The sequence below is a fragment of the Psittacula echo genome, assembly GCF_963264785.1.
Source record: "Psittacula echo genome assembly, chromosome: 10".
NCBI lineage: Eukaryota > Metazoa > Chordata > Aves > Psittaciformes > Psittacidae > Psittacula > Psittacula echo.
Window position 1 is genome coordinate 22,433,649 of NC_137741.1, and position 23,448 is coordinate 22,457,096.

The 23,448-nt window shown below is 61.9% G+C and overlaps 5 protein-coding genes across 21 annotated transcripts in view; all 5 read left to right on the plus strand.

Moving 5' to 3' along the window:
- The window catches only part of TTLL13 (tubulin tyrosine ligase like 13), a gene marked incomplete at both ends in the record, with an annotated part of 9,977 nt that extends 3,202 nt beyond the window's left edge, over window positions 1–6,775 (plus strand). The window contains 9 exons of the mRNA XM_080626778.1: window positions 273–429; window positions 637–780; window positions 1,790–1,875; window positions 2,011–2,236; window positions 2,529–2,713; window positions 3,572–3,760; window positions 4,164–4,347; window positions 4,644–5,021; window positions 6,176–6,775. Coding sequence (XP_080482904.1) covers window positions 273–429; window positions 637–780; window positions 1,790–1,875; window positions 2,011–2,236; window positions 2,529–2,713; window positions 3,572–3,760; window positions 4,164–4,347; window positions 4,644–5,021; window positions 6,176–6,775 — 2,149 coding nt within the window. The remainder of the gene's footprint in view (window positions 1–272; window positions 430–636; window positions 781–1,789; window positions 1,876–2,010; window positions 2,237–2,528; window positions 2,714–3,571; window positions 3,761–4,163; window positions 4,348–4,643; window positions 5,022–6,175) is intronic.
- An 847-nt stretch (window positions 6,776–7,622) lies between these two features.
- NGRN (neugrin, neurite outgrowth associated) lies at window positions 7,623–8,235 on the plus strand (the record flags this gene model as incomplete). Its single annotated transcript, XM_080626779.1, has 2 exons — window positions 7,623–7,885; window positions 7,959–8,235. The coding sequence occupies 2 exons, from the start codon at window positions 7,623–7,625 to the stop codon at window positions 8,233–8,235; spliced, it is 540 nt and encodes a 179-aa protein (XP_080482905.1).
- Window positions 8,236–8,268: 33 nt separating this feature from the next.
- HDDC3 (HD domain containing 3) lies at window positions 8,269–9,656 on the plus strand (the record flags this gene model as incomplete). The annotated part of the gene is made up of 4 exons (XM_080626344.1): window positions 8,269–8,394; window positions 8,854–8,909; window positions 8,984–9,224; window positions 9,463–9,656. Exons 1-4 carry the CDS (start codon window positions 8,283–8,285, stop codon window positions 9,654–9,656), a joined length of 603 nt encoding a protein of 200 aa, XP_080482470.1. The 5' UTR covers window positions 8,269–8,282.
- Window positions 9,657–9,671: 15 nt separating this feature from the next.
- Window positions 9,672–16,403, plus strand: VPS33B (VPS33B late endosome and lysosome associated; the record flags this gene model as incomplete). Of its 16 annotated transcripts, none has more annotated exons than XM_080626335.1 (23): window positions 9,694–9,861; window positions 9,971–10,051; window positions 10,141–10,202; window positions 10,395–10,444; window positions 10,598–10,665; window positions 10,887–10,932; window positions 11,244–11,338; window positions 11,679–11,783; window positions 12,121–12,217; window positions 12,370–12,447; window positions 12,701–12,774; window positions 13,104–13,190; window positions 13,268–13,358; window positions 13,540–13,614; window positions 14,265–14,329; window positions 14,438–14,492; window positions 14,570–14,616; window positions 14,823–14,955; window positions 15,135–15,208; window positions 15,727–15,828; window positions 15,907–15,982; window positions 16,048–16,164; window positions 16,286–16,403. In XM_080626335.1, the coding sequence occupies 23 exons, from the start codon at window positions 9,694–9,696 to the stop codon at window positions 16,363–16,365; spliced, it is 1,926 nt and encodes a 641-aa protein (XP_080482461.1). In that variant the 3' UTR covers window positions 16,366–16,403. The 16 variants fall into 16 exon arrangements, with proteins under 16 accessions (XP_080482453.1, XP_080482457.1, XP_080482461.1 ...); XM_080626336.1 differs by having other exon boundaries at window positions 10,144–10,202; XM_080626325.1 differs by having other exon boundaries at window positions 15,907–16,164.
- An 81-nt stretch (window positions 16,404–16,484) lies between these two features.
- On the plus strand, window positions 16,485–23,324 carry PRC1 (protein regulator of cytokinesis 1). Of its 2 annotated transcripts, none has more exons than XM_080626573.1 (14): window positions 16,485–16,749; window positions 16,946–17,078; window positions 17,317–17,439; window positions 17,776–18,009; window positions 18,089–18,259; window positions 18,421–18,570; window positions 18,828–18,975; window positions 19,098–19,234; window positions 19,514–19,609; window positions 19,758–19,904; window positions 20,273–20,383; window positions 20,661–20,771; window positions 21,168–21,353; window positions 22,336–23,324. In XM_080626573.1, exons 1-14 carry the CDS (start codon window positions 16,619–16,621, stop codon window positions 22,411–22,413), a joined length of 1,956 nt encoding a protein of 651 aa, XP_080482699.1. In that variant the 5' UTR covers window positions 16,485–16,618; the 3' UTR covers window positions 22,414–23,324. The 2 variants fall into 2 exon arrangements, with proteins under 2 accessions (XP_080482699.1, XP_080482700.1); XM_080626574.1 differs by having other exon boundaries at window positions 21,168–21,276.
- The last annotated feature ends 124 nt before the right edge of the window (window positions 23,325–23,448 follow it).

Consider the following 23,448-nt stretch of genomic DNA (forward strand, 5'->3'; position numbering starts at 1 on the left):
TAAAGTCTTCCTAGCTTCTGCTTGCACAGAGGCCACTGCTTCCTCCGGCCCTCCCAGCAGAGGGGGAGATGTGCACAAGTAAGTGGTGGAACCAGGAGAGCTGTCAGGTCATGTAGGGACCGACTCCTGCGGGTCAGGTATGGGTGTGCTATCCCTCTGCTGCGGGAGCTGGCTCTGTACCAGCCCACAGCACCGTAGTTTGAGCACCCAACTGTCACCAGAGTTCAGAGGCTGGGGACTGCAGCCTGTCACCGCCACCCCTTCTTGCACAGCTACGGAGACTTCCGGGCCTATGGATGCACAAGGAAAAAGCGAGCGTTCATCTGCAAGCCAGACAGCGGCTGCCAAGGGAAGGGGATCTTCATCACCCATAACCCCGAGGACATCAAGCATGGGGAGCACATGATCTGTCAGCAGTACATCTCTAAGGTAATGAGACTGTCTCAAAATGCAGCCTCCTAAGCTCTTCCTGCATCCCGCATCCTCCTTGCGTCCTCTGCCCTCCCTTATCCCTGTTTCTGCCCAGAGCAGAGGCACAGTGAAATCTGGCGCTGGTCTTTCTCCTGCTGCCGAGGAGCAGCCAGCTTGGCAGCGCTGCTTCACCCCACGGGTGCTCCTGTTCCTTTCCTCTCGCAGCCTTTCCTCATTGATGGCTTTAAATTTGACATACGCATCTACGTGCTGGTCACGTCCTGTGACCCGCTCAGGATTTTTGTCTACAAGGAGGGGCTGGTCCGGTTTGCCACCATGAGGTACATCGATCCCAGCAGCAGGAAACCGGTAAAAAAGGGAAGTTTCCAAAGAACTCCCACAGCGTCTGTAAGTACTGGTACCCAGTGTGTCCTAGGGGCATTGTGGAACTTGGAAAGGCAGGGACGGGTGGGTTCCACGGGATCCAGCTTTCTTCTTCCCTGTTCTCCCCACCCTGTACCTCCTCCTCCTCACAGGAGGTATTTCAGGTGACTGAAGCAGATCTGCTCCCAGGCCTCATGTCTGGGCTGTTTACTGGCATTATCACAGAATCATGGAGTTGTTTTGCTTGGAAGGAGCCTTGGAAGGTCTCAAGTCCAAACCTGCTCAAAACTGGGTCAACAATAAATCCATCTCTGGTTTCTTGGGGGTTCACCCAGTCAGGGGTTGGAAATCCACAAGGACAAAAGGTCCTGTGGAGTCTGGGCAACACTCCTACTGCCTCTTGCCCTTATGGGCATCCTTGAGCTTGCACCATTCCTCATCTGCCTGGGCTTTGGGTGCAAAACAGAGGCCTGGGGATTATCTGGTAGTACGTGAACAGCCTAGGAGAGAGCGGAGGGGAACTGGGACAGCAAGGTGCAGGCTGCAGCCATGTCCATCTCCAAGCAGGGGTGTGCAACCTGTAAAATCCCAGCAGGAGGTGCACTGTAGTGTTGGATTGCTGTGCGTGGCCACAGGCTGCCTGCCCGCTTGCCCCAGAGCTGCACATACACACGCTCCCTCGCCCCGGTACCTGCACGTGCTGGCAGCCTTTGGCTCTGGGGCAACAAAGAACCTGCAGAAATGTGCTGCAGCTTCTGCCCCGAGAGCCCCTGGTCACCAGTGGGGCCACGGCTGCGATGGCGCCTGCGGGGCTGAGGGACAAGGACAGAGGTGCAGAGGGGGCAGAGCTCTCTTGGCTCTGACCCCTGCCAGGGAGGGCATCACCACACGGAGTGGAGCTGGTGAAGTGGGGCATGGCGAGTGCCCCCAGGCTGTTCCTATTGATGAGCTGTGGTTTAGAGTGAACAGAAGTATCTTGCGGTTCCTCTCCCAGGATGATATCTGCATGCACTTGACCAATTATGCTATCAACAAGCGTAACGAGAACTTCATCCAGCATGACACCATGGGCAGTAAGAGGTATTGTCATGTCCAGGTTCCACCCTGCCACATCCTGCAGGAAAGCTGCATTTGGCACACTGCTTTACCTCCACCTCCCTTGGGGCAAACGTGGTACCACAAGTCAGCTTTTACCATCTCCTGTCCTCCCCACAGGAAACTGTCCACCCTGAACGCCTGGATGATGGAAAACAGCTACAACACAACAAAGCTCTGGGAAGATGTTGAAGATATTATCATAAAGACTCTTATTTCAGCTCACCCTGTTTTGAAGCACAATTACCAGAGCTGCTTCCCAAACCACACTTCTGGCTGTGCCTGCTTTGAGATACTGGGGTTTGATATTTTGCTGGACAGAAAGTTGAAGCCGTGGCTGCTGGAGGTGAGCAGGAGCCTCTGCTGAGGGAGCTGGGCTGGGGCAGGGGGGGGATGAATGGGATGTAGCCAAGAAACTGTTGTGAACTAAGCAGGAGTTTGCTGGACCTGTAGCAGCATCCTGAATTTAAACCCATGTAGCACCCCGAATGTAGTCCCATGGAGTGTGGGATCTGAACAACCAGCAGTGCAGATGGCAGCTCTGTCACTGTCACATGGAAGAACACCCATGGGAAGTGTGTGGAGAGGCTGGCTGGAGCTGGGAGCTGCCAGGTGAGATGAGCTGCTTGCCTTGGCAGGTGAACCATTCTCCCAGCTTCAGCACAGACTCTCGCCTAGACCGGGAGGTGAAGGATGCTCTTCTCTGTGATACCATCAACCTGATAAATGTGAATGCCTGTAACAAAAGGAAGGTGTTGGAGGAAGACAAGCAGCGGGTAAAGGAACGGCTCCTCCAGTCTCATCAGACTTCCCGTGCATCCAGGTATTGCTCTTCCCCATAGTGCTGCAGGGCCCTGGTAAGAAAAGATGGGCCATGGCAGAGCAGGATGAAACTAAGGCTGGCTGCCTCCAAGTTAAAGCTCCCAAAGCCCGTGGCACTGTATAGACTCTGAGATCTCCCAAGCCCTCTGCATCCAGCAAGGAAGAGCCAGGGCTCCTCTCTAGGTGCTAGATCAGAGACACCGAGTGCTCTGGGCACTGTACAGGGTCACCCCCGCTGCTTGGCTCATCTTTCAGTGCCAATGGGCAGTGCCAGCATCCCCTGTGATGCTTGCAGCATGGATCACATCACTGCCTGAGGGACCAACAGCACATGGGGGCATAGGGCCCTTTCCCAGGGCTGAGGGTTTCCCCCCTTTTCTCTGTCTGGGTGCCCTTCACGAGGCTGTGGCAGATGAACCCACTGCCCGGGCTTCTCCTGCCATGCAGGGGGAGGCAGGAACTCCCTCCAGCTCCCGTTTCAACTGGGAGACCTGAGGTAGCTGCGAGCTGGAGCCTCTGAGCGCATCTTAGACCTGTGCCCTGCTGCCCCTGCAGCCTTGGCTGCCCCGAGCTCCCTGTGGGCGAGAAAAGCCCCAGCAGCGTGCGGGGTGGTGGGGTCAGCTTTAACAGGGCTCGTCATTGGGTTGGTGGGTGAAGAGGCTGAGGGGCAGGGGGGAAGCCTGGGCAGCGGGGGAGAGAGCTGGAGGCGCTCCACCAGCACTCCCTGGGTAGAGGGTGGCAAAGAGCAGGTTCTGCTGGTTCCCTGCACCTGAAACAGGTTCCCAAGTGGGCGAAGATGCTCGCACGAGCCCGGTCCTGCAGGCAGCGAGTGCCCAGGCGGTGCCATGTCCCTTGGCAGGCGTGAGGAGCTGCAGAGCAGCCACGAGGCCTGGCTGTGCCAGGTGCAGCTGTACGAGGATGCGCACCTCGGCGGGTACCGGCGCATCTACCCGGCCCACGGCACCGAGCGCTACGAGCTCTTCTTCAAGCAGAGCAGCTCCCTCTTCCAGGAAACAGCCTCATCCAAAGCACGGGAGGAGTGTGCCAGGTACGCCCTCATGGGTGGCACAGAGCCTGCCTTCTCCCCTTCCCATCCTGGGAGCAGCTCTGCTGCTTCACAGATGTGAGTGCGCTGGTGAGAGCTGGAGGTGAAGGACCCTGCATGAGCTGTGTCACCACAGCACAGCCACTTCCCTTGAGAGGCAAATGCAGTATTCCATTGACTTTTGGACTCTGGAGGCACCATGTCGCGAGGGCCCTTCACCTTTCTGGAGGGCACAGCCCAATTCAAGGGCATTTCTTACAGAAGTGAGCATCTCCTGGCCCATTTCTTGGCGCCTATTACAGTCTATTCACTACGGAACTGACTGCAGGAAAATGTCCCCAGATTGAAGGCTGTTGTGGCTCTTACTGAACCACTGAGATTACTGACTCTGACTCTTCTCTGGCAGGCAGCAACTGGAGGAAATTCGCCTGAAAAAGGAGAAGTTCGAAGCTGCCATCATGAAGAAGAAAGCGGAGAGGAAGGAAGAGCTGCATGGAGAGTCAGCAGAGGACAATCCCCGGACCCGCACTACCAGCACAGCTCCTTCAGCCCGCCTCACCTCCAGAAACAGCAGGATATGGGATAGGAAGGTACTGTCCTCTTGTCTGTGGTGGTCCATGAGGCTCCTAAAGGTAGTGATGTGGCGCTGGGAACAGTGTGGTTCTGTGCTTGTCTCCCATGGAGCATAAGCACAAGGTCCTCTTCACGCAGTGCAAAGAGTTGACAGCTTGTGCTGGCAGGCAGCCGCTGTAGTGGCTCTCACGGTGATTTTTATCCCACCTTGCCCCAAATCTGTACCTCTCCTTACGGCTCAGGGCATCTCATGCCTTTGTCTCTGCTGTGCATCGCTTCATCTTTGCCGTAACTCAGTTCTTCCTTTCCCAAGGCACAGCACGTGCAGGTCGACTCCACACAACCCCAGGATATCGTGGCAGATGAGGAGAAGAAAAGAGTAAATGCTCTGCTGCAGCGTGAGAACCTTATCCGAAGCCTGGGCATCATAGCCCAGCTCTCCCACCTGCAACCTGCAACTGAGACACCAGCTGACATGCAGAGGTCCCTTCCCACTGACTGCAAGAGCCAGGTAACTGAAGAGCACCCAGACCCCTCCTGCACGGCCAGCGCAGGAGACAGCCATTCCCAGAAGGATGGCGAGCATGGATCGCAGGCATTGAGCATCCCTGGCTCAGTTAAACGAGACCTAACACAGTATATGGGTCCACGGGGTTTTGAGCAGTTACTGACTTTGTCCATTTTCAAACGGGTATGCTGGGGGTGTTCCCATCACTGCAGAGAGTCCCTGGGTGCTCCTCCCCAGAAGATCCTGATGTTCCAAAGAACAAACCACAACAATACTGCCTTTTTGGACACTGCTGTGCCCAGCACACAGCTAAGTGTGAGGGACATAGAGCTGTTGGAGTGAATCCAGAGGAGGCCACGGAGATGCTGCGAGGGCTGGAGCAGCTCTGCTCTGGAGCCAGGCTGAGAGAGCTGGGCTGGGTCAGCCTGGAGAAAGCTCCTTAAAGGGAGACCTGAGAGCAGCTCCAGTGCCTAAAGGGGCTGCAGGAAACCTGGAGAGGGGCTTGGGACAAGGGCCTGTAGGGACAGGCCAAGGGGAATGGCTTTAACCTGCCAGAACAGGGGAGACTGAGCTGAGCTCTTAGGCAGAAGCTCTTCCCTGTGAGGGTGCTGAGGCGCTGGCACAGGGTGCCCAGAGAAGCTGTGGCTGCCCCATCCCTGGCAGTGCTCAAGGCCAGGTTGGACACAGGGGCTTGGAGCAAGCTGCTCCAGTGGAAGGGGTCCCTGCCCATGGCAGGGGTTGGAGCTGGAGGAGCTTTAAGGTCCCTTCCAGCACAAACCAGTCTGGGATTCTAAAGGAGATCTGCATGGCTGTCTCATAGTGAGTCTTGGCTATCACACCATTTCCAAACCAGGCTGCCAGTCTGAAACCTGAGCAGGAAAAAGCCCCAAACCCACAGGTCATCTGTGGGCTCCATTAGGCTCCAGGGGCACTGATTGTGACTGTCACCTGCTGAGCTGGGAAGGGCTGGTTCTGGACCTGCAACTAATGGAAAACCTTGCACAGTCCATTATCCCTTTCAGCAGGACTGTCTGCTTCCAGCAGGGCCACCTCCTCCTCCTGGCTGGAAGGGTGGCTCTCAGGAGCCTGCTGACACACTCAGGGCACCAGAGCTGCAGGAATTATTCAGAACCTAGGAGTCTTACAGGAGATTGGAAATAATTCATTTAACTTACAAAATAAGCCTAAAATGGGATTTGATCTGTAAGAACTGGGGCAGCTGCATTTCCTGTACCAGATGGAGCAGAACGGAACCTGAAACCCAGACACTGCTGGGTAGTTTTTTAGCAGAGGATTATCTGGGGGTGGGTCAGATCCTTCATCCCGAATCTTCTCAGCCCGCTCCAGCTCGGCCCAGTCACCGGCAAGGGCCGGGAGCCTCGGCGCTGCTGCAGGAGGGATTTGAGTCTGGGATGGTGACGGTGACGTGCCCGGGGCAGCACCCGGAGCGCTGCTTTGGCGAGTGCCTTCGGGTGACCAGAGAAGACGTTCCCTTCCCGTCTCTCCGGACTAAGCGCGGCTGCTTTCCTTCCTTCCAGCCGCAGTGCCACCGGGATGCACTGGGGGGCTTCGCGACCCTCCTCCCCTTCTCTTTCCTGAGACATCCACTCCGGTCTTCGGGACAGCAGCACACGCACAACCCCAGGGCTGAGGTGCAGCTGCCGCCCAGCCTGGGCTCGGGCTCCGCACCCGCGCTCTTGGTTCGAGGCAAGAGGCTCCCCTACACGGCACGGCAGAGCCTCCGGTCACCCAACAGGCGCTGGCTGCTGGGCCGGGTAGCACCGGCGGCAGCCGTCACCTGGCCCTGCACCGAGCCCGAGGGGCAGCAGGAGCGAGGCCAGCAGCTCCATGCTGCTGGAAGCAAGGCTGAAGGCTGTGAGTACACGTCACCTTCCTCCAGCTCTGTGTGTCTGCACCACGGAGTCTCCAGTGAGTGAGCTGGAGCTAAGGGCAGGTGCTGTGGATGCTGCTCCGCATGCCAAGGTGGGAGGAGTGGGTGGGCTGGATGGAGCTCAGAGCCCCTGGGGTGCTCAGACCCTGCAAGGGGACACTAAACTCTTCTCTTGGAACTGGTGACCACCAGAGTCCCTGCCTGCAGATGGCAGCATCCCAATTACAGGGGCAGGGAAGCAAGTGGTGGTTTCTCAGGACCAGCGGTTTATGTGTTGGGATGAGGGAGCATGAGAAGATCCCATCACCTTCCCGCAGCCCTGCCCAGCTCTCCGCAGTGGCTGGGCTGCCGTGCACAAGGGCCAAGCACCATGAGGGGGGGCAGGGGGCTGCTGACCCCCAGAACCACCTGCCTGCACCCCAGCTCTGCCTGTGCTCTTCCAGGTGAAGCGGGCAGGCTGTCCCTCAGTGCAGGCAGCTGGCACCCGGGGTCGCCGGCCAGCACCGGCCAGGACACACGCAATGGCATCTTCGGCCGTGCTGCCACCCCGGAGCTGCCCATCTCCCCAGTCTCGCACCGCGCTGGACCCTCGCCCGTTTGCAGAGTGAAAAGCACAGGTAACGGGGCAGAGGGGACCCCGTTCTCGGCCTTCCGCGCCGCGGGGTTACCGCGGCTGACAGACGGGGATGCCTGCCTCCCCTCCTCGGCTGGCGCCTGGGCCCCGGGCCGGGTCCTGCCGCACGCCCCGGGCAGCACCGACACCCCCTTGGCTTGCACCATGCCCGCACCCCTCAGGAGCTGCCCTGTGCCCGTGACCCCCCCGCGCGGCCGTTCCGGGCATCCCGCCGGTCCCCGCTCCGCCCCCGGCGCCGGCCCCGCCCGGCTCCCGTGCCATGGCGGCGCTTCTGCGGTGCGGGCTGAGAGCGGCCGCGCTGCTCACCGGGACCCCGCGGCGGGCGGCAGCGGTGTGGCGGGGGGAGTCGGAGCCGCCGGACCCCGCGATGGAGGAGGCCGAGAGGTGCGGGGAGGCGGGACCGGCGCTGCGGGGCCGGGGCGCTCACGTCTCTCCTTTCAGGCCGCGGCGGCGGCGGGAACTGGGCAAGGAGCGCGGAGCCCCCGAGCGCACCCTAACCTGGTCGGCCATGGAGCAGATGCGGTGAGCGGCGGGACCGGGCCCGGTGACCTTTCCCCGGTGACCGCCGCCCCGCTGACCGTGCTCGTGCCCGCAGGTTCCTGCGGCAGGAGCTGCCCGAGGAGTGGCCGCTGGAGCGCCTGGCGCGGGGCTTCGGTGTCAGCCCCGACGTGGTGCGGCGGGTGCTGCGGAGCCGGGCCTGCCCCCCGCCGCACCGCCGCCTGCGGCAGGACCGGAAGGCGCTGAACGCCGCACCGGGATCGGCACGGGGCCCGGAAACCGGCCGCGAGGTGCGCGCTCCCGACGGCACGCTGCTGTACCGGGTGCCGTGGGGCGGGCTGGGGCCGGGCGGGCCGGGACCCGGGGAGCTGTGAGCGGCCGCGGGGGCACCGCCCCCCCCCGCGCCCGTTCCGCCTTGGCCATGGACTCCGACGCGGCGCGGCTGCTGGACGCGGCGGAATTCGCGGCCCAGAAGCACCGGGAGCAGCGGCGGAAGGACCCCGAGGGCACCCCTTTCATCAACCACCCCATCGGTGCGGAGACCGCCCGGCATCCTCCCGCACGGGGCCCTCCCTCCGGCCCGCCCCGGGCCCAGCAAAGCACTGGGGCCCGCTCCCTGCCGGGGCAGAACCCCCGCGGCCCAACACGGGGTGGTTTTGGGGGTTCGCCCATGCTCTGCCACTGCCTTGTCCCCTTGCTCCCCGGTTCTCCCTTGCCCCTGTGTCCCTGCGGCTTCCACATCCCCCCCCAGTTGTCCCCACAGCCCCCCCTTGTCCTCACTTCACCCTCTTTCATCCCTACTTTGCCCCTACAGCTCCCCACTTGTTCCTACGGGTTGCCCCCGTCCCTGGTTTGTCCCTCTGGTCCCCAGCCCCGCAGCCCCCTGCCTGCGCAGCCCAGGACCTTCCTGCTCATCCACAGCCCCCTCCTAGCCCAGTCTCTGGGTCCCATTCGCTGCCCCACGCTCCCTATCACCCTGCTCTGACCCGCAGCCGTCGCCCGGATCCTGGCCTGCGAGGCCGGTGTGACCGACATCGAGCTGCTTCAGGTGATGCCCGGTTTCCCCCCCCCGTGTTCCCTGCCGCGGGGTCAGCGCCATCCCGACCCGCCCGCCCTCCGCAGGCCGCTCTCCTGCACGACACAGTGGAGGACACGGACACCACGTTCGCGGAGCTGGAGGCGCGGTTCGGCGGCGCCGTGACGGCCCTGGTGCGGGAGGTGACGGACGACAAGGAGCTGCCGCGGGCAGAGCGCAAGCGGCTGCAGGTGGAGCGGGCCCCGGGCCTCAGCCCCCGCGCCAAGCTGCTGCAGCTGGCCGACAAGTTGCACAACCTGCGGGACATCGCCCGCTGCCCCCCGGCAGGTACGGGAGCACTGGGCCCGCTGCGGCGGGGGCTGCTCCGTTCCCTGCCGAGGGACGGGCGGGTTCTCGGTCCCACCGGGCGGCTCTGAGCCCAGCGGGGGGGTGTGTGTGAGAGAGAGAGAGAGAGACGGTGCCGGGGTAAGCGGAGCGGGCCGGGCGGCGCTCAGCTCCCGGTGCTCCCGGTGCAGGCTCCGGCTCCCGGCGGGGCTCGTCACGCGGCTCGCGCGTGTCCCCGCAGGGTGGTCGCCGGAGCGCGTGCAGGAGTACTTCCGGTGGGCGCTGCAGGTGGTGTCCGGCCTGCGCGGGACGAGCCCAGCGCTGGAGGCGGTGCTGGAGCGGCTCTGGGCGGAGCGCGCGGCGGGGCAGGGGCTGGAGCCGGGACCGGAACCGGGACCGGAGACCGCGGGCGATGCGGGGCGCGACAACCAATAAACGTGCTCAGAGCTGATGTCCCGCCTCCTGCGTTGCCATGGCACAGCGCACTTCCGGCGCGAGCGTTCCGTCGGGGCCGCGGCCGCTCTCCGGAGTTCCCGTTCCCGCCATGGCCTCCGCTGGGCGCCGCGACGCGCCCGAGGCGCCCGACTTCGGCATCCTGAAGCGGCTGGCGCGGGACCAGCTCATTTACCTGCTGGAGCAGGTCCGGGCCGGGAGACCGGGCCCGGGGAGGCAGCGGGGTCGGTGCAGTACAGGCAGGGGGCTCGGCGCTGGGAGCAGCCGGTGTGAGCCGCCTGCCCGCCTGCCCACAGCTCCCCGGGAAGAAGGACCTGTTCATCGAGGCCGACCTGATGAGCCCCCTGGACCGCATCGCCAACGTCTCCATCCTCAAGGTACCGCGGGGCGGGGCGGGCAGATGCCCATTGCCCGTGCTGCCCGCACTGCCGGTACTGCCCGCTCACAGCCCGGCCTCTCCCTGCAGCAGCACGAGGTGGACAAGCTGTACAAGGTGGAGACGCGGCCTGCCCCCAGCTCCAGCGACCAGTGAGTCCCTCACCATGGCACTGGGGCACAGGGGCCGGCGGGGCAGGATGTGGGGCAGGTCTGGGGGCAGGCACCTCATCCTGCTCTGGATCTGTCTCTGCTGGACCAAGTGGTCCCTGGGCAGAGCTGCTGAAGGGCCAGGGCAGGGAGGGCAGAGGCACAAGGGGCCTCTCACTGCCTCTGCCATGGCAGGTTCTGCTTCCTCGTGCGGCCGCGGATCAGGACGATGCGGTACATCGCTGGTGAGTGCCAGCGCCCAGGACACTTGTCCTGCTCCTGGGGCTTTAGTTCCTGCCCCAGGTATTCGGGGTCCTGAGACCCTCACTGGGCAGGAGGAGCTGTGCCAGGGCAGGGGCCGAGCGGCATTCACAGACTCTGCGTATTTTCACCCGCAGATATTGTCAATGCCGACAAGATGTCGGGGAGGAGCAGGAAGTACAAAATCATCTTCAGCCCCCAAAAGGTCAGTGTGACCATGCTCAGCTGCCGGTGACCCTGTCGCTCTGGTTGCCCGGCCTTTATGCCTTCCCCCCCTTCTATAGACACCAGAAGTCCTTCATTTGTAACCCAGAAACATTCAATTAAACCAAGCGTCACGATGCTTCCATCACCAGCATCCCTCCATCACCAGGGCTCTGTGTGCTTGGAGCACGGCTGGGCCCTGAGGGTCTCCTTCTCTTCCAGTTTTATGCTTGTGAGATGGTGCTGGAGGAAGAAGGAGTCTTTGGTGGTGAGCGGTGTTGCGGTGGCTGCCCCTTCCCCTCCCGGCGGTAGCTCTGACCTGCGGAATTCCAGTTGAATCCCAGTACTGGGATCCCTGTGCTGGAATGGGCGCGTGGGCAGGAGGTGTGGGTCCCTCAGGCCTGGCTGCCTGCAGGCACGTGCCCACCATGGCCTTGGCAACACTGGGAGGAGAGAGGGTCCTGCCATAAATCTGGCAAAGCTCCATCTCTGCTTCCCACACCCCTGGCGGGGCTGTCTCTCAGGGCTGTCACTCAGGGCTGTGATGGGTAACCATCATCTTCCCTGTCCCAAACCCAGATGTCACCTGCGACGAGTGGTCCTTCTACCTGCTCCCCCTGGACGAGGACATCATCAGCATGGAGCTGCCTGAGTTCTTCCGTGACTACTTCTTGGTCAGTGGGACGATGCTGCCAGGACGCAGCTCCTCCCTTGCTGTCCCTTGGGCTGGGGACAGGGCAGCTCTGATCAGAAGCTGATGAGTGACATCCTGCTTGGTCCTGGGGTGGCTTTTGCCAGAGGCAGCTGCTCCAATGGGCTGTGATGCCCCTGCACACATACCCTGTGTTGGCTCCTTGTTTGCTCCCTCTGAGCAGCTTTGGGGCATCCCAGCACATTCCTCCTGGAAGCCCAAGCCCGGGTCCTGCTCTGTCCCCAGCCCTCTTCCAGCCAAGTCCCCCGATGCTTCTCTGGTTCCTCCCCTCCAGCCTGCCCAGAGCTCTCGTGGTCCTGCAGGAGGGAGATCACCGCTGGATCAACTCCATCGCTCGAGCCCTGCAGTTGCTGAACTCCCTGTACGGCCCTTTCGGCAGGGCCTACGGGATCGGCAGATGTGCCAAGGTACAGCCATGCACCGGGAAGCCGCCAGGCCTTGTAAGGGTGCAGCTTAAACCCCATCCATCAACTGTGTGGCCTCTTCCCAGGCTGTGCTGGGACCTGCCTGGTTGGCAGGGGGACCCAGCTGTCCTTTGTGCCCCAGCCAGCATCGAGGTTGGGCAGGGGGAGCCCCAGCAGCATCTGCTGCTCTTTGGGGTGCTACAGAGCACCCTGTGCCCGCTGCAGCCGGGGCCCTGTGGGACGCCGCATCCTGGCTGACCCACTTGAGGGCCTGGGGCTGGGGCAGGCTGGTGGGAGCCCATGCCTGCTCCTGGGTGCTGCCACGCTCTGACCCTTGCAGATGAGCTACGAGCTGTTGCGGGACCTGGAGGGGGAGAGCGAGGGCGATGGCCAGGGCAGGAAGCCTGAGATTGGCAACATCTTCCTCATGGACAGAGGTGGGCTGAAGCACGGCAGGCAGCAGGCCATGGGAGCAGCGTGGGCTGCCAACTTGCCCGGAGGGGCAGGAGAAGCTGTGTGGAGGATGTGGGGTGCAGGAGGTACTGTGGGGCTGCTGTGGGGTGCAGCTGGGCACTGGCTCTCATTGCAGACACTGACTATGTGACGGCGCTGTGCTCCCAGGTGGTGTACGAGGGGCTGGTGGATGACACATTCCGCATCAAGTGCGGTAGGTGGCCAGGAGGGCGATGGGGCTCTGCAGCCATGTAGTGGAGTCCCTGGGGCTCATGCCGGTACCACAGACCTGGCACCGAGCTGTGGCCAAGGCTGTTCCCACAGGCAGATCTGGTGCTGCCGGAGGCTGTCCATAGCCTGACCAAGCCGTGGGCACGCAGTCTCTCTCTGCTGCATGCTGTAGCAGGGCCAGCGTGCACGGCCATGTCTGTTGCTGGGGCAAAGCAGCTCTTCATCCTCCTTTGCAGGGAGTGTGGATTTTGGACCAGACGTCACCTCTTCTGACAAGAGCATTAAGGTGCTGCTCAATGCCCAAGACAAAGTGAGCATTTGGCCTTTATGTGCCTCAGGGGAAGCAGGTCCCCCCTGCTCAGCCTGACCTGGGAGCAGCTGGGTGCTGCTGGGCCTCGGAGCCCAGCGTGGGACGAGTCAGGGTACAGAGGCCAGAGAAGCGTGGTCTGCAGGCGCCGCTGGGCTCCTGTTGCCAGCAGAGTCCCTGTGTGCCGGGCAGTCGGTGTTGCGGACATTGACTGTCCCGGTGGGCACACCACATTGTCTCACTGCTGCACACACCGGCTCTGGGCATGGGTGGCTGGGGGTGCCTGGAGCACAGGACCCGTGCCCAGCACCCGCTGTGGGCATTCTCTGCAGGTCTTCAGCCAGATTCGCAATGAGCACTTCTCCAGCGTGTTCGGGTTCCTGAGCCAGAAGTCCCGTAACCTGCAGGCACAGTACGATGTGAGCATCACCGGAGTGTGGGCACCCGCAGGGTTCCTCCACACCATGTCACCACCACCACGCTCTGCCTCCCGCAGCGGCGCCGCGGCATGGACATCAAGCAGATGAAGAACTTTGTGTCCCAGGAGCTGAAGGGACTGAAGCAAGAGCATCGCCTGCTGAGCCTGCGTAGGAGCTGGGGCTGGGCACTGGGGAGAGTGGGGGTCCGCAGGGCCCTGTGAGTCCCCAGGGGGGTGGAGGGTCTGAGCTGTGGGCAGGGTAGTGGAGGCCATTGGTGCAGGTGTCTGTAGTGGGGGGACGAGCTCTGTGCAGAGCCTGTTACTCTAAACATCCATCTTTGGCTCTGCAGATATTGGTGCCTGTGAGTCCATCATGAAGAAGAAAACCAAGCAGGACTTCCAGGAGATGATCAAGGCTGAACATTGTGAGTGCTGTTCTCTGTCCCACATCTGTTGCTATGCTCATCCCAGTCCTTGCTCCCCAACTTCTGCTCTGACCCATGGCCTCACTTGTCTCAGTCCTGGCCAGCCTCACACGTGTGTGATCACAGACATGGAATCTCAGACTGGTTTGTGTTGGAAGGGACCTTAAAGCTCATCCAGCTCCAGCCCCTGCCACGGGCAGGGACCCCTTCCACTGGAGCAGCTTGCTCCAATCCCCTGTGTCCAACCTGGCCTTGAACACTGCCAGGGATGGGGCAGCCACAGCTTCTCTGGGCACCCTGGGCCAGTGCCTCAGCACCCTCACAGGGAAGAGCTTCTGCCTAAGAGCTCTTCTCAGTCTCCCCTCTGGCAGGTTAAAGCCATTCCCCTTGTCCTATCCCTGCAGACCCTTGTCCAAAGCCCCTCTCCAGGTTTCCTGCAGCCCCTTTAGGCACTTCCAGATCATTTTATTGGGGTGGGTTTTCAGATCCTAAATAGGGTCAAAGCCACATCCTCAAAGGGCTGGCGTGTGGGGGGTTGGGGGCACAGCATCACGAGCCTGCCCGGTTTCCTGGGGCTTGGGGAGGGAGGCTGAGCTCACACTGTAGCCGTAGGCATGGGTATGGTGATGCTGCCTCTGGCTCTGCTGCAGCTCTCCTGGAGGGCTTCGACATCCGTGAAAGCACCAGCTTCATAGAGGAGCACATTGACCGGCAGGTGAGACCGGGCGGGATGGGGGACAGGCTGCCCCGGTCGCTCCTTCCTGCTGCAGGGACACCGGGGAGCTGGCAGCAGCCTCTCACCGCCTGCTCTGTTCCCACGTAGGTGTCCCCCATCGAGAGCCTGCGCCTCATGTGCCTCCTGTCCATCACGGAGAACGGTGAGGCACCCGCCTCCACTGGGCAGGCACCGAGGCACCACAGCCATGGCTCAGAGCTCACCCTGCTGCTCCCACAGGTCTCGTCCCCAAAGACTATCGCTCCCTCAAAACACAGTACCTGCAGGTGAGCATTAGCTGGTGGCTCAGTGCAAAACAGGCTTGGGTGGGACGGGGTTTCTCCTCCCTACTGCTGCTCGGGCACCTCTGCAGGACAGCCCCTGGCTGTGCCTGCCCCTGCCCTTTGCTTGCTGGGCTGCTCGAAGCAGCCTGTCCTCCCAGGGAGGTGGCACCAGTACTGATCCGGTTCTGATCTGGCTGCCCCTTCCCCAGAGCTACGGTCCTGAGCACTTGCTGACCTTCCACAACCTTAAGCGCATCGGGCTGCTGACAGAGCAGGCAGCTGGGGAGACTCTGACCGCAGTGGAGAGCCGGGTCAGCAAGCTGGTGACTGACCGTGCTGCCGGTGAGAGCGGCTGCAGCCATGTGGCAGTCGTGGGTGCTGTGGCACAGAGCATGGCCCCGGTGCTGGCTCTGCCAGCAGGGGCAGCAGGGCTACCTGCTCCACTGTCTGCACTGCTGCCAGCGGCTCTGTGTGTCTCTCCCCACAGGTTCTGAGCTGTTTCTCTTTGCCTTGTTTTCCAGGAAAGATCACGGATGCGTTTAATTCTTTGGCCAGGAAGAGCAACTTCCGAGCCATAAGCAAGAAGCTGGGGTTGGTATGTGCTCGTGCAGCTGCTGCTCTGCCCATGTGCCCACTGATGCCAGAGGAGCTCTGGTCAGTCTGTGCCTTTGACTGGGGCTGTGGGCTCAGCACCCACGGAGACACAGAGCGCATGGGGCCGGAGCTGCAGCCGCCCGAGGCAGGGGGGCTTCTCCCCTGGACAGGGGCTCACTGCGGTTTCCTGGTCTGCCCTGACTGGGCCCCACTGGTGCAGTGGAGGGCTGGGCACTGCCAACACCCCAGCCTTGCTCCAGCAGCAGTGTTGGCCACATGCAGCTGCCTTGCTCTGGGGTGGCAGCTCTGTGGCCTCTGTCCTGGGATGGCGGTGAGGTGACATTTCATCCCTGCCCTCAACACCCAGGCCCTCCATTTGCTGGCGCTGGGGCAGTGGGGCAGGAGGTGGGGGCAAGGCTCGCTCGAAGCCTCTGTGGCTCCCCTGCCTGCACTTTGGAGGGGTCAGTGGAGCCCCTAGCAGGCTTGGTCCTGTGCCCAGAGCACTGCACATCTTTGCAGATCCCCCGGCTGGACGGCGAGTATGACCTCAAGCTGCCGCGGGACATGGCGTACGTCTTCAGTGGTGCCTACGTGCCCCTGAGCTGCAAGATCATTGAGCAAGTGAGCAGCACATGTGTATCCTGAGCCTGGCCTGTGCCCCGGGGGGTCACCTGCTGCTCACCCCTGCCCCTGCCGTAGGTGCTGGAGCGCCGGGGCTGGCAGGGCCTGGAGGAGGTGGTGCGGCTGCTCAACGGGCACGAGTTCTCCGTGGCAGGTAGCGCCGGCGCGGGGTTGGGGGGGCGCCGGGGCTGCGGGTCCCACAGCTTGTGCCCCGTGCAGACAGCGCGGCAGAGGACAGCGCGGCCGCGGAGGCACAGCGTGTGGTGCTCGCCGTGTTCCTGGGGGGCTGCACCTTCTCCGAGATCGCGGCACTGCGCTTCCTCGGCAAGGAGCGAGGTAGGAGCCGCCGGGGGTCGGGGCGGGGGCTCCCTGCTGCAGCTGGGCCGCGGCTGGAGCCCCCGGGGATGGACGGGGGTCGGTCCGTGGCTCCCGGGGCTCAGCGTGGCCTCTCCCGCAGGGTGCAAGTTCATCTTCCTGACCACGGCCATCACCAACAGCGCCCGCGTGATGGAGGCCATGACCGAGGCTCGGGCCTGAGGCTGATACCGGCGGCTCCCGGCGCGGTGGCGGCACGGGGGGGGGAGGGGGGGAGTTGTCCCGGTTTGGGCGGGGCGCCGAGGCGCCGTCCTGGGTGGGGCGGTCCCGCGTGCGGTCACGTGGCTGCCGTCAAACACGGAGCGCCGTTATCTATGACCTAACGGCGCTGGTCCCGTTTCTGATTGGCTTAAACGGGCCGAAGGGATTTGGCTGCCATTGGCTGGTGGCCGGCTTGGGGTGGGGCCGACCGCCAATGCGGCGGTTGTGGGCGGGGCCCGCGGTGATGCTGTCGCTGGCGGCAGCCAATCAGCGCGTCCGGGAGTCGAGTTTGTATCGGTGGAGCGAACGGTGGGCGCAGAGCGGAGCGGCAGTCATGAGGAAGAGGTGCGGGGTGGCGGGGGGAGACCGGTACCGGGGCTGCGGGGGGGACGCGGGGGTGGGGGGAACTGGAACCGCGGGGGCTTGGCCGCGGTGGGGGGACCGAGACTGGCCCTGGGCGGTGGCCGGGGGAAGGGTGTGCCGGGGGGCTATGGCCGCGCAGCCCCGGCGGTCGCTCATGTTGCTGTACCGGTGCCCGCAGTGAGGTAGTGGCGGCCGAAGCCGTGTCGTACCTGAACCGAGCCATAGCGGAGCTGCGGGACATCTGGGAGGAGATCGGTATCTCCGAGGAGCAGCGCCTGGAGCGCGTCTGCACCGTAAATATGCACATCAAGGTGGGGGCCGGGGCAGCTCGGCTGGAGCTCAGCCGGGAGCGCGCCCTCGGGGCCAGCCGGGTCCGGTGGGAGCACACGGGGACATGGCCGCGGCTCTACACTCGCCGCGCGCTGCCGGGGCTCCCCTGGGGCCGTCTCTCGGCTCGGCGCCAGCCGTGGGCCCGCTTTACAGCCCCATTTCCCTGCATGTGCCCTTCTCCGTCCCTGTGGCCCTCCTCTAACCGCGCCCGTATTGCAGAACCTTCTGGACATGATGGTGGCGGAGGAGGAGGGCCTGAAGGAGCGTCTTTTGAAGAGCATCACTCTCTGCCGGAATGAGCTTGACACGCTCTGCAAGGAGCTCCAGCTGGACCCCGTTGAGGTGAGGTGCTGCTTCCCTCTGCCAGTATCCTACAGTCGATTGCTGCCTGGCCTCTGCCTGGCATCCTGGGGAGGCCGGAGCTCATTCAAAACCCTTTCTCCTGATGTTTGGTAGGGCTGGAAGCTCTGTGGCTCCTTGCAGGGTGATGGATGTGAGGAGGGCAGGGGCCTTGCAGCATCTCATTGTGTGTGTTGCTGCTGTGTTTGTGCTTTCTGGGGGAGTACCTTACTCAGCACAAGAGCTTGTGTCTTTGCTTAAGGAGTTTAAGTTTTGCTTAAGAACTTTAAGGAGAGCTGCGAGTCAGCTCTGTAAGAGCTGATGTCTGGGCTCTTGCAGGCAGAGGAAGAAAGTACCATCCTGCAGATGGAGAAGAATCTGCGTGCCCGTGTGGAAGTGATGTTAAAGCAGAAAAGAGACAGGAAACAGGAGCTCAAAACCCTTCAAGAACAGGATCAAGATCTCTGCAGCATCCTCTGCACAGTGCCATTCAGCATCGACGGCAACACTGTGCCCAGCCTGGAGGACCTGGATCGCTACAGGCGCCACTTGGCCTCCCTGACCACTGAGAAGGTAATGGGGATGGGGCGAGGGCCTTGCCAAGGGGCACATGAGGGGCTCGCTGGTTCCTGACACTGCTCCTCATCTCCAGGAGAAACGGCGAGAGGAGTTTGTCAGCAGGAAGCGGCAAATCATCCTCCTCATGGAGGAGCTGGACCACACTCCAGACACGAGCTTTGAGCGGGAGGTGGTGTGTGAAGACGAGGATGCTTTCTGTCTGTCTGAGGACAACATCGCTGCCCTCCAGCACCTGCTGCAGCAGGTACTTGGCTCGCTGAGGCAGTGCCACTCACAGTGGGGGCTGTCAGTGGGCATCACTCAGTGATCAGTGAGCCTGACTGTCAGGGGAGCTTTCTGAGGGCAATGAGCCAGCATCTGCTCGTGTCCATGGGGCTCCACTGACCCCGAGCTGTCCCCCTGCAGCTGGAAGCCCAGCGGTCCCTGAATGAAGCTGTGTGTGCAGAGCTGCGCTCCAGGATCCTTGTGCTCTGGGAGAGGCTGCAGATCCCTGAGGAGGAGAGAGTGGCCTCAGCAGTGCACGTGGCTGGGTCCAGGGCCAAAACCATAAAAGCTGTAAGGACCATCCTGTACTTCAGAGTGGGAGGGTGGGGGGCAGCAGCTCCGTATCTCACATTCCTGAATGGAGGAGATTTTTCCAGCAGCTGGGTGCAAGGCAAGTAGGACAAATCCTGCCCTTGTGGGTGGGGGAGCTGGGATTTGGTATTGGCAAATGCCTTGTCTTAGAAAGTGGTTTATGCAGAAGATAAATCCTGTTCTGTTCCTTTTCTTATGCTGCCTTGTCTGAGCCTGTGCTCTGCTCTTGTTGGCAGCTGCAGTTGGAAGCAGACCAGCTGGAGGAGATGAAGCTGCAGAACATGAAGTCCGTGGTTCAGGCGATCCGGGCAGAGCTGGCTGTCTACTGGGACAAGTGCTTCTACACTCAGGAGCAGAGGGAAAGCTTCAGCGCTTATTATGATGGTGTGTGCTGGCTCTCCCTGCTTGCTGATTCCCCTGTGGAATGTCCGCTGCCCCAAGGGCTGCACTCTGCTCACAGCTGGGATCCCGGCTGCCCCCTGAACATGCTGTTGTATTCTCTCCAGAGGACTATACAGAGACCCTGCTCGAGCTCCACGATGCTGAGGTGGAGAAGATGAAGAACTACTATGAAGCACACAAAGATCTGTTTGGAGCTGTCCAGAAATGGGAGGAGAACTGGAAGCTGTTCCTGGAGCTGGAGGTATTGTCCTGGCAGGAGTGCGCTCTGCCAGGCTTGGGACTAGGTCACCACCAGTGCACATGTCTGCTTCTATGTGCAAAGTGCTGTTGAGAATAACCAAGGAGGCACTGAGAACCCCGGTGGGTTGGTGAGAGGATGGGGCACTGCTGGAGCGTTGTGGTTAGTGCTGGGGACTCTGCAGCAGGGATGGTTCCTCTGGGGCTGGTGTCCTGAGGGGGTGTGTTGAGCTGTGAGACCTGGTGTGTGCTGGGCTCTCTCCTGACCTCTCTTCTGTACCAGAGGAAAGCAACTGATCCCGGTCGCTTTGCCAACCGTGGGGGAAACCTGCTGAAAGAAGAGAAGCAGAGAGCAAAGCTGCAGAAGACACTTTCCAAGGTAGGCTCAGCCCTGGAGAAGAAGCTGTAGATAGGCCTGCATAGCGCTGAAATAAGCGCAGCACACGGGGCCAGCAGTGTGTCCCTGGGCACAGAGATCTCCCCATTCTGGAGGCAGCCTCTCTACACTGCCCTTATGTCCTCATCAGCTGCAGGAGGAGCTGCAGAGCAGGGTCCAGGCCTGGGAGCAGGAGCAGGAGGGGCCCTTCCTGATGAAGGGGCAGCAGTTCATGGAGTATGTGATGGAGCAGTGGCAGCTGTACCACCTGGAGAAAGAGAAGGAGAAACAGGAGCGGGTGAGTGCAGAACTGCATGTGAGCTTCTGCTGCACTGCATGCCAATGGCTCATTGATGGTGCATTGCACACCACTGGCTCATTGATGGTGCACTGCACACCAATGGTTCAATGAGTGTTTTGGTGGCCCTGCCCCACCTGGGTGGGAGCTGCCCCAGCCGTTGCTCTCTCTTCTCACTCTCTGCCTGGAAGCAGCTTTGTGTGCAGCCACCTTTCTGTGACAGTGGGACTCGTGTCCATTGCTGTCAGTGTCTGTGTGTATTGAGCCCCTTTGTTGGTCCCAGCTGTGCCAGAGCAGCTGCCTGGTCCAGGCTGGCAGAAGCTGCGCTGCTGCTTGGCTGGGCTGTCAGCGCTGGGTGTCTCACACAGCAACTGAAGAAGAGCCGGCAGATCGAGGCAGAGATGATGTACGGCAGCACCCCACTGACACCCATCAAGCGGCGGGTGCTGGGCCCCCACACCCCTGGCAAAATGCGGAAGGTAAAGCTGTGTGTGCAGCAGTGTGGTTGTGCTGGGCCTCGTGGGGTCACCACAGCCCTGCCTGGACTCGGGTTGCCCTTGGTCCCGCACAGAGACGTGGTGGTGTTTGGGAAGCTGGGGGAGGGCCCGGGCCGTGGGCACCTCTGTTCTCCCTGGGGCCAAGGGGCCTGTTGTGCTCTGGAGGCTCTGCACAGCCGGCACTTCCACCTTGGCTTCCCCGGCGTGGTGCAGCCATCAGCTTCCTCCCTGTGTGACACGGGCTCTGCTTTCCCTGCAGCTCAATGGCAATTCCATCTCCAGCGCGACACCCAACAGCACCGTGCGCTCAGCTTTCGGGAGAACCATCTACCACTCGCCAAAGTCTAAGCTCCCACCTTCCGGAGGGAAGGTAAGGACCTGCCTGGGAGTCCCGGGAGGAGAGGGCTGAGCTCTGCTGTCTCACTGTGCTTCACTGCTCCGCTGCCAAGCTCCTGCAGCAGCCCCTGTGTGTTTGTGTGCTGCTGGGCCGGGCTGCTGCCATCCTGGCAGGGTGTTCCTGGGATCTGAGGGAGGAGGAGGAGGGTGGCGACAGCCCTCAGGAGCTCTTCCTCCAGCCCCGATTTCTGCTGTTGCTCAGTGCTGAGCCTGCGGCCTGGGGGGCCCTCAACACGCACGAGTGCTGCTGCATGTCCCAGGGCTCAGCCCAGCGCCCTGAGGGCTCTTGGAGTGTTGAGCTGCTGTGGTGCTGCCAGTGCCCTGGTGCTCCCTCACTCCTGTGGCCCCTCTCATGTGGGTTCTCCCGCAGGTCGGCTCTGCTCGGACCCCCAGCCGTGCTGCCGCGAGGCTGCCCCGTCCCGGGCACAGGGAGCGAAACAAGGAGAACGTGTCGCAGCTGGATGGAACCACCCTGAGCGGTGGGTGCACCCCCAGAGCCCCCGCCCAGCGTAACCAGAGCATTAATTCTGTTGCCAGCACCTATTCTGAGTTTGCGGTAATTCACCTCTTCTCCTCCCCACTCCCTTCGCTGGGCAGCACAGGGGGGTGCTCCCCCCTCCCAGAGCACCCCACGGGGCAGCAGCTCTTTGGCTCTACATCAAGAACTCAAAATTGAGGTTTGGTGGCCAAGGCCAAGCACTGCTCCTGTCCCAGGAAGGCCCTGAGCAGCCCCTGGGGAGCAGCCACAGTCACATGAGAGGTGCAGCCCAGGCCCCCTGGAACAGCCCTGCCCCTGGGGCTGTCTATTGCTGCTCGAGCAAAGTCCTTCCCCTGTCCGCATGGTCATGGTCCCCTGGTGCAGGGTGCTCTGGGGCTGCTGGTGCTCCCCATCCTCCCCAGGGGCTGCAGCAGTGGTGCTCTGTCGCTGTCCCAGCCCAGGCAGCAGGAGAGAGGGGAGGGGAGCTCTCCTGCCCTCCTGCCCCCCCCAGGCAAGGAAAGCTTTTTCCTGCTGCCTGCATGGACTTATCTGTCACACGCTTGCATGGGGTTCTGCTCGCTGTCCCCTGCAAAGGGACCCTGGCATCTCTCTTGCCTTTCCCTTGGTCCCTGCGGTGTGCTGAGAACTGCCTCAGCTGTGAGGAAGGTGCTTCCTGCTGCTGGATGGGGCTTCGCTATCTCTGGCTGGCTGGAGGTCCCTTACCCCCCCTTCAGCATGGGCTGAGCCCAAGCTTTTTAGCTCTGACACCAAATGGCCACGAGCCTGGTAGCAGCTAAGGTGGGTTATGCTGAGATATTCACTCTGCTGCCAGGCTGATCCAGGCTCATGCACAGCCCTGGGGCAGGGATGGGGCTTGTTTGGTTTGGTTTGTGATGGAGGCAGGTTCCTGCCAGCTCTGCCTTTGCTCTGGCCACTGGGCGCGACTGTCCCTGTCCTCCTGCTCCCCTGCTTTGCTGAAGGCACAAGTGCTGCTTCTGGGCTCTGACAGCTCTGAGTTCTTGGCTGCTGGATCCAACCTGGCTCCTGCTTGTTTCCACAGCGCGAACTTTCAAAGGCCTCCAGATCTGAAAGCGGCTCCCACGTCCTCAACTCCACCACCACCACTGCCTTCTGCTGATGCCCCGCTTGCCACTCCTCCCAGTTGCAGTGAGTCTGTGCTCGGGCAGAGCCCAGCTCCACGTGCCCACAGCATCCTGTGCTGCAGGGCTGTGTCCTGGCTGCCAGGGGGGTCCTGACGGGGCACTTTTAAAAACTTGCTTTTATTTGGGGAAACTCTTGCAAATGTTCATCATTAAAGGCTTAGTAAGGGGTCATGTTGGGATAGCAGTGGGGGGGTGCTGGCCCCTGCCTGGCTGGGGTGAGCAGGTGCGCAGGCTCTGCGCTGCTGAGCATGCTCTGGGACAGACAGGCCCTTGGTGCCGTTCCTCATGGGGTTTTCCCCTTTAGCATTGCTGTGGCTGTTGTCCATCAGCACAGCTTCCCTCGACATCCCAGCAGGCTTGGGGCAGGGGGCTTTGCTTGACCCCCAGGCGCTGGGCTCACCCCTGGTGCAGGCTGGGTCTCATCTCTCCCCGAGGGGATTCTGGGAGGAGAAGCAGTGTTGGGGGTCCAGGGGGAGCAGTAGGGCCCTTTACTGACCTGGCCTTCCGCTGGAGCTCCTATAGCCCTGTGACCTGTACCCTGCTGGTGTCTGAGCGCTGCTGGAGCAGAGGGGAGCTGCAGTGGGACAGGGACGGGGCTTTGGTCCCTGCACACAGGAGGGGGCAGCTTGGCCAATCCCCAGGGTGAGCTCTGCGCGGACCCGCGCTGCCTTCCCTGTGCTGGGGACAGCATGGACCTGGGTCCAGCACAGCCATGGGGCCCGGCTGCTGCACCTTTGCTAAGGAAGCTCTGTACATATGTGTCTGTCCCTGATCATGACTAGTTTGCACCTTGTGTCACTACAGTCCCCCACTCACTGTTATTTATTCTCCAGGTTCTGTCCCCTTGCTCTGTAACTGTATATACTGTTCATTGGAATAATAAATGTGTGTGTATATAGCTGCTCTGTGTGTGTGTCGGGGGGGGACCGGAGGTGCCCTGGAGAGGGGTGGGCTCAGGGTTAATTTGGGGCCATCATTTAGACACAGCGCAAACACCACCACAGCCATTT

Excerpts from the sequence above, each read along its gene's own strand:
- PRC1 (XM_080626573.1), top strand. The coding sequence starts at position 16,619 with ATGCGGCGGTTGTGGGCGGGGCCCGCGGTGATGCTGTCGCTGGCGGCA. Across the intron at positions 16,750-16,945 it reads GCGGCAGTCATGAGGAAGAG|TGAGGTAGTGGCGGCCGAAG; the intron begins GTGCGGGGTGGC and ends CGGTGCCCGCAG. Across the intron at positions 19,905-20,272 it reads AGAAGGAGAAACAGGAGCGG|CAACTGAAGAAGAGCCGGCA; the intron begins GTGAGTGCAGAA and ends TGTCTCACACAG.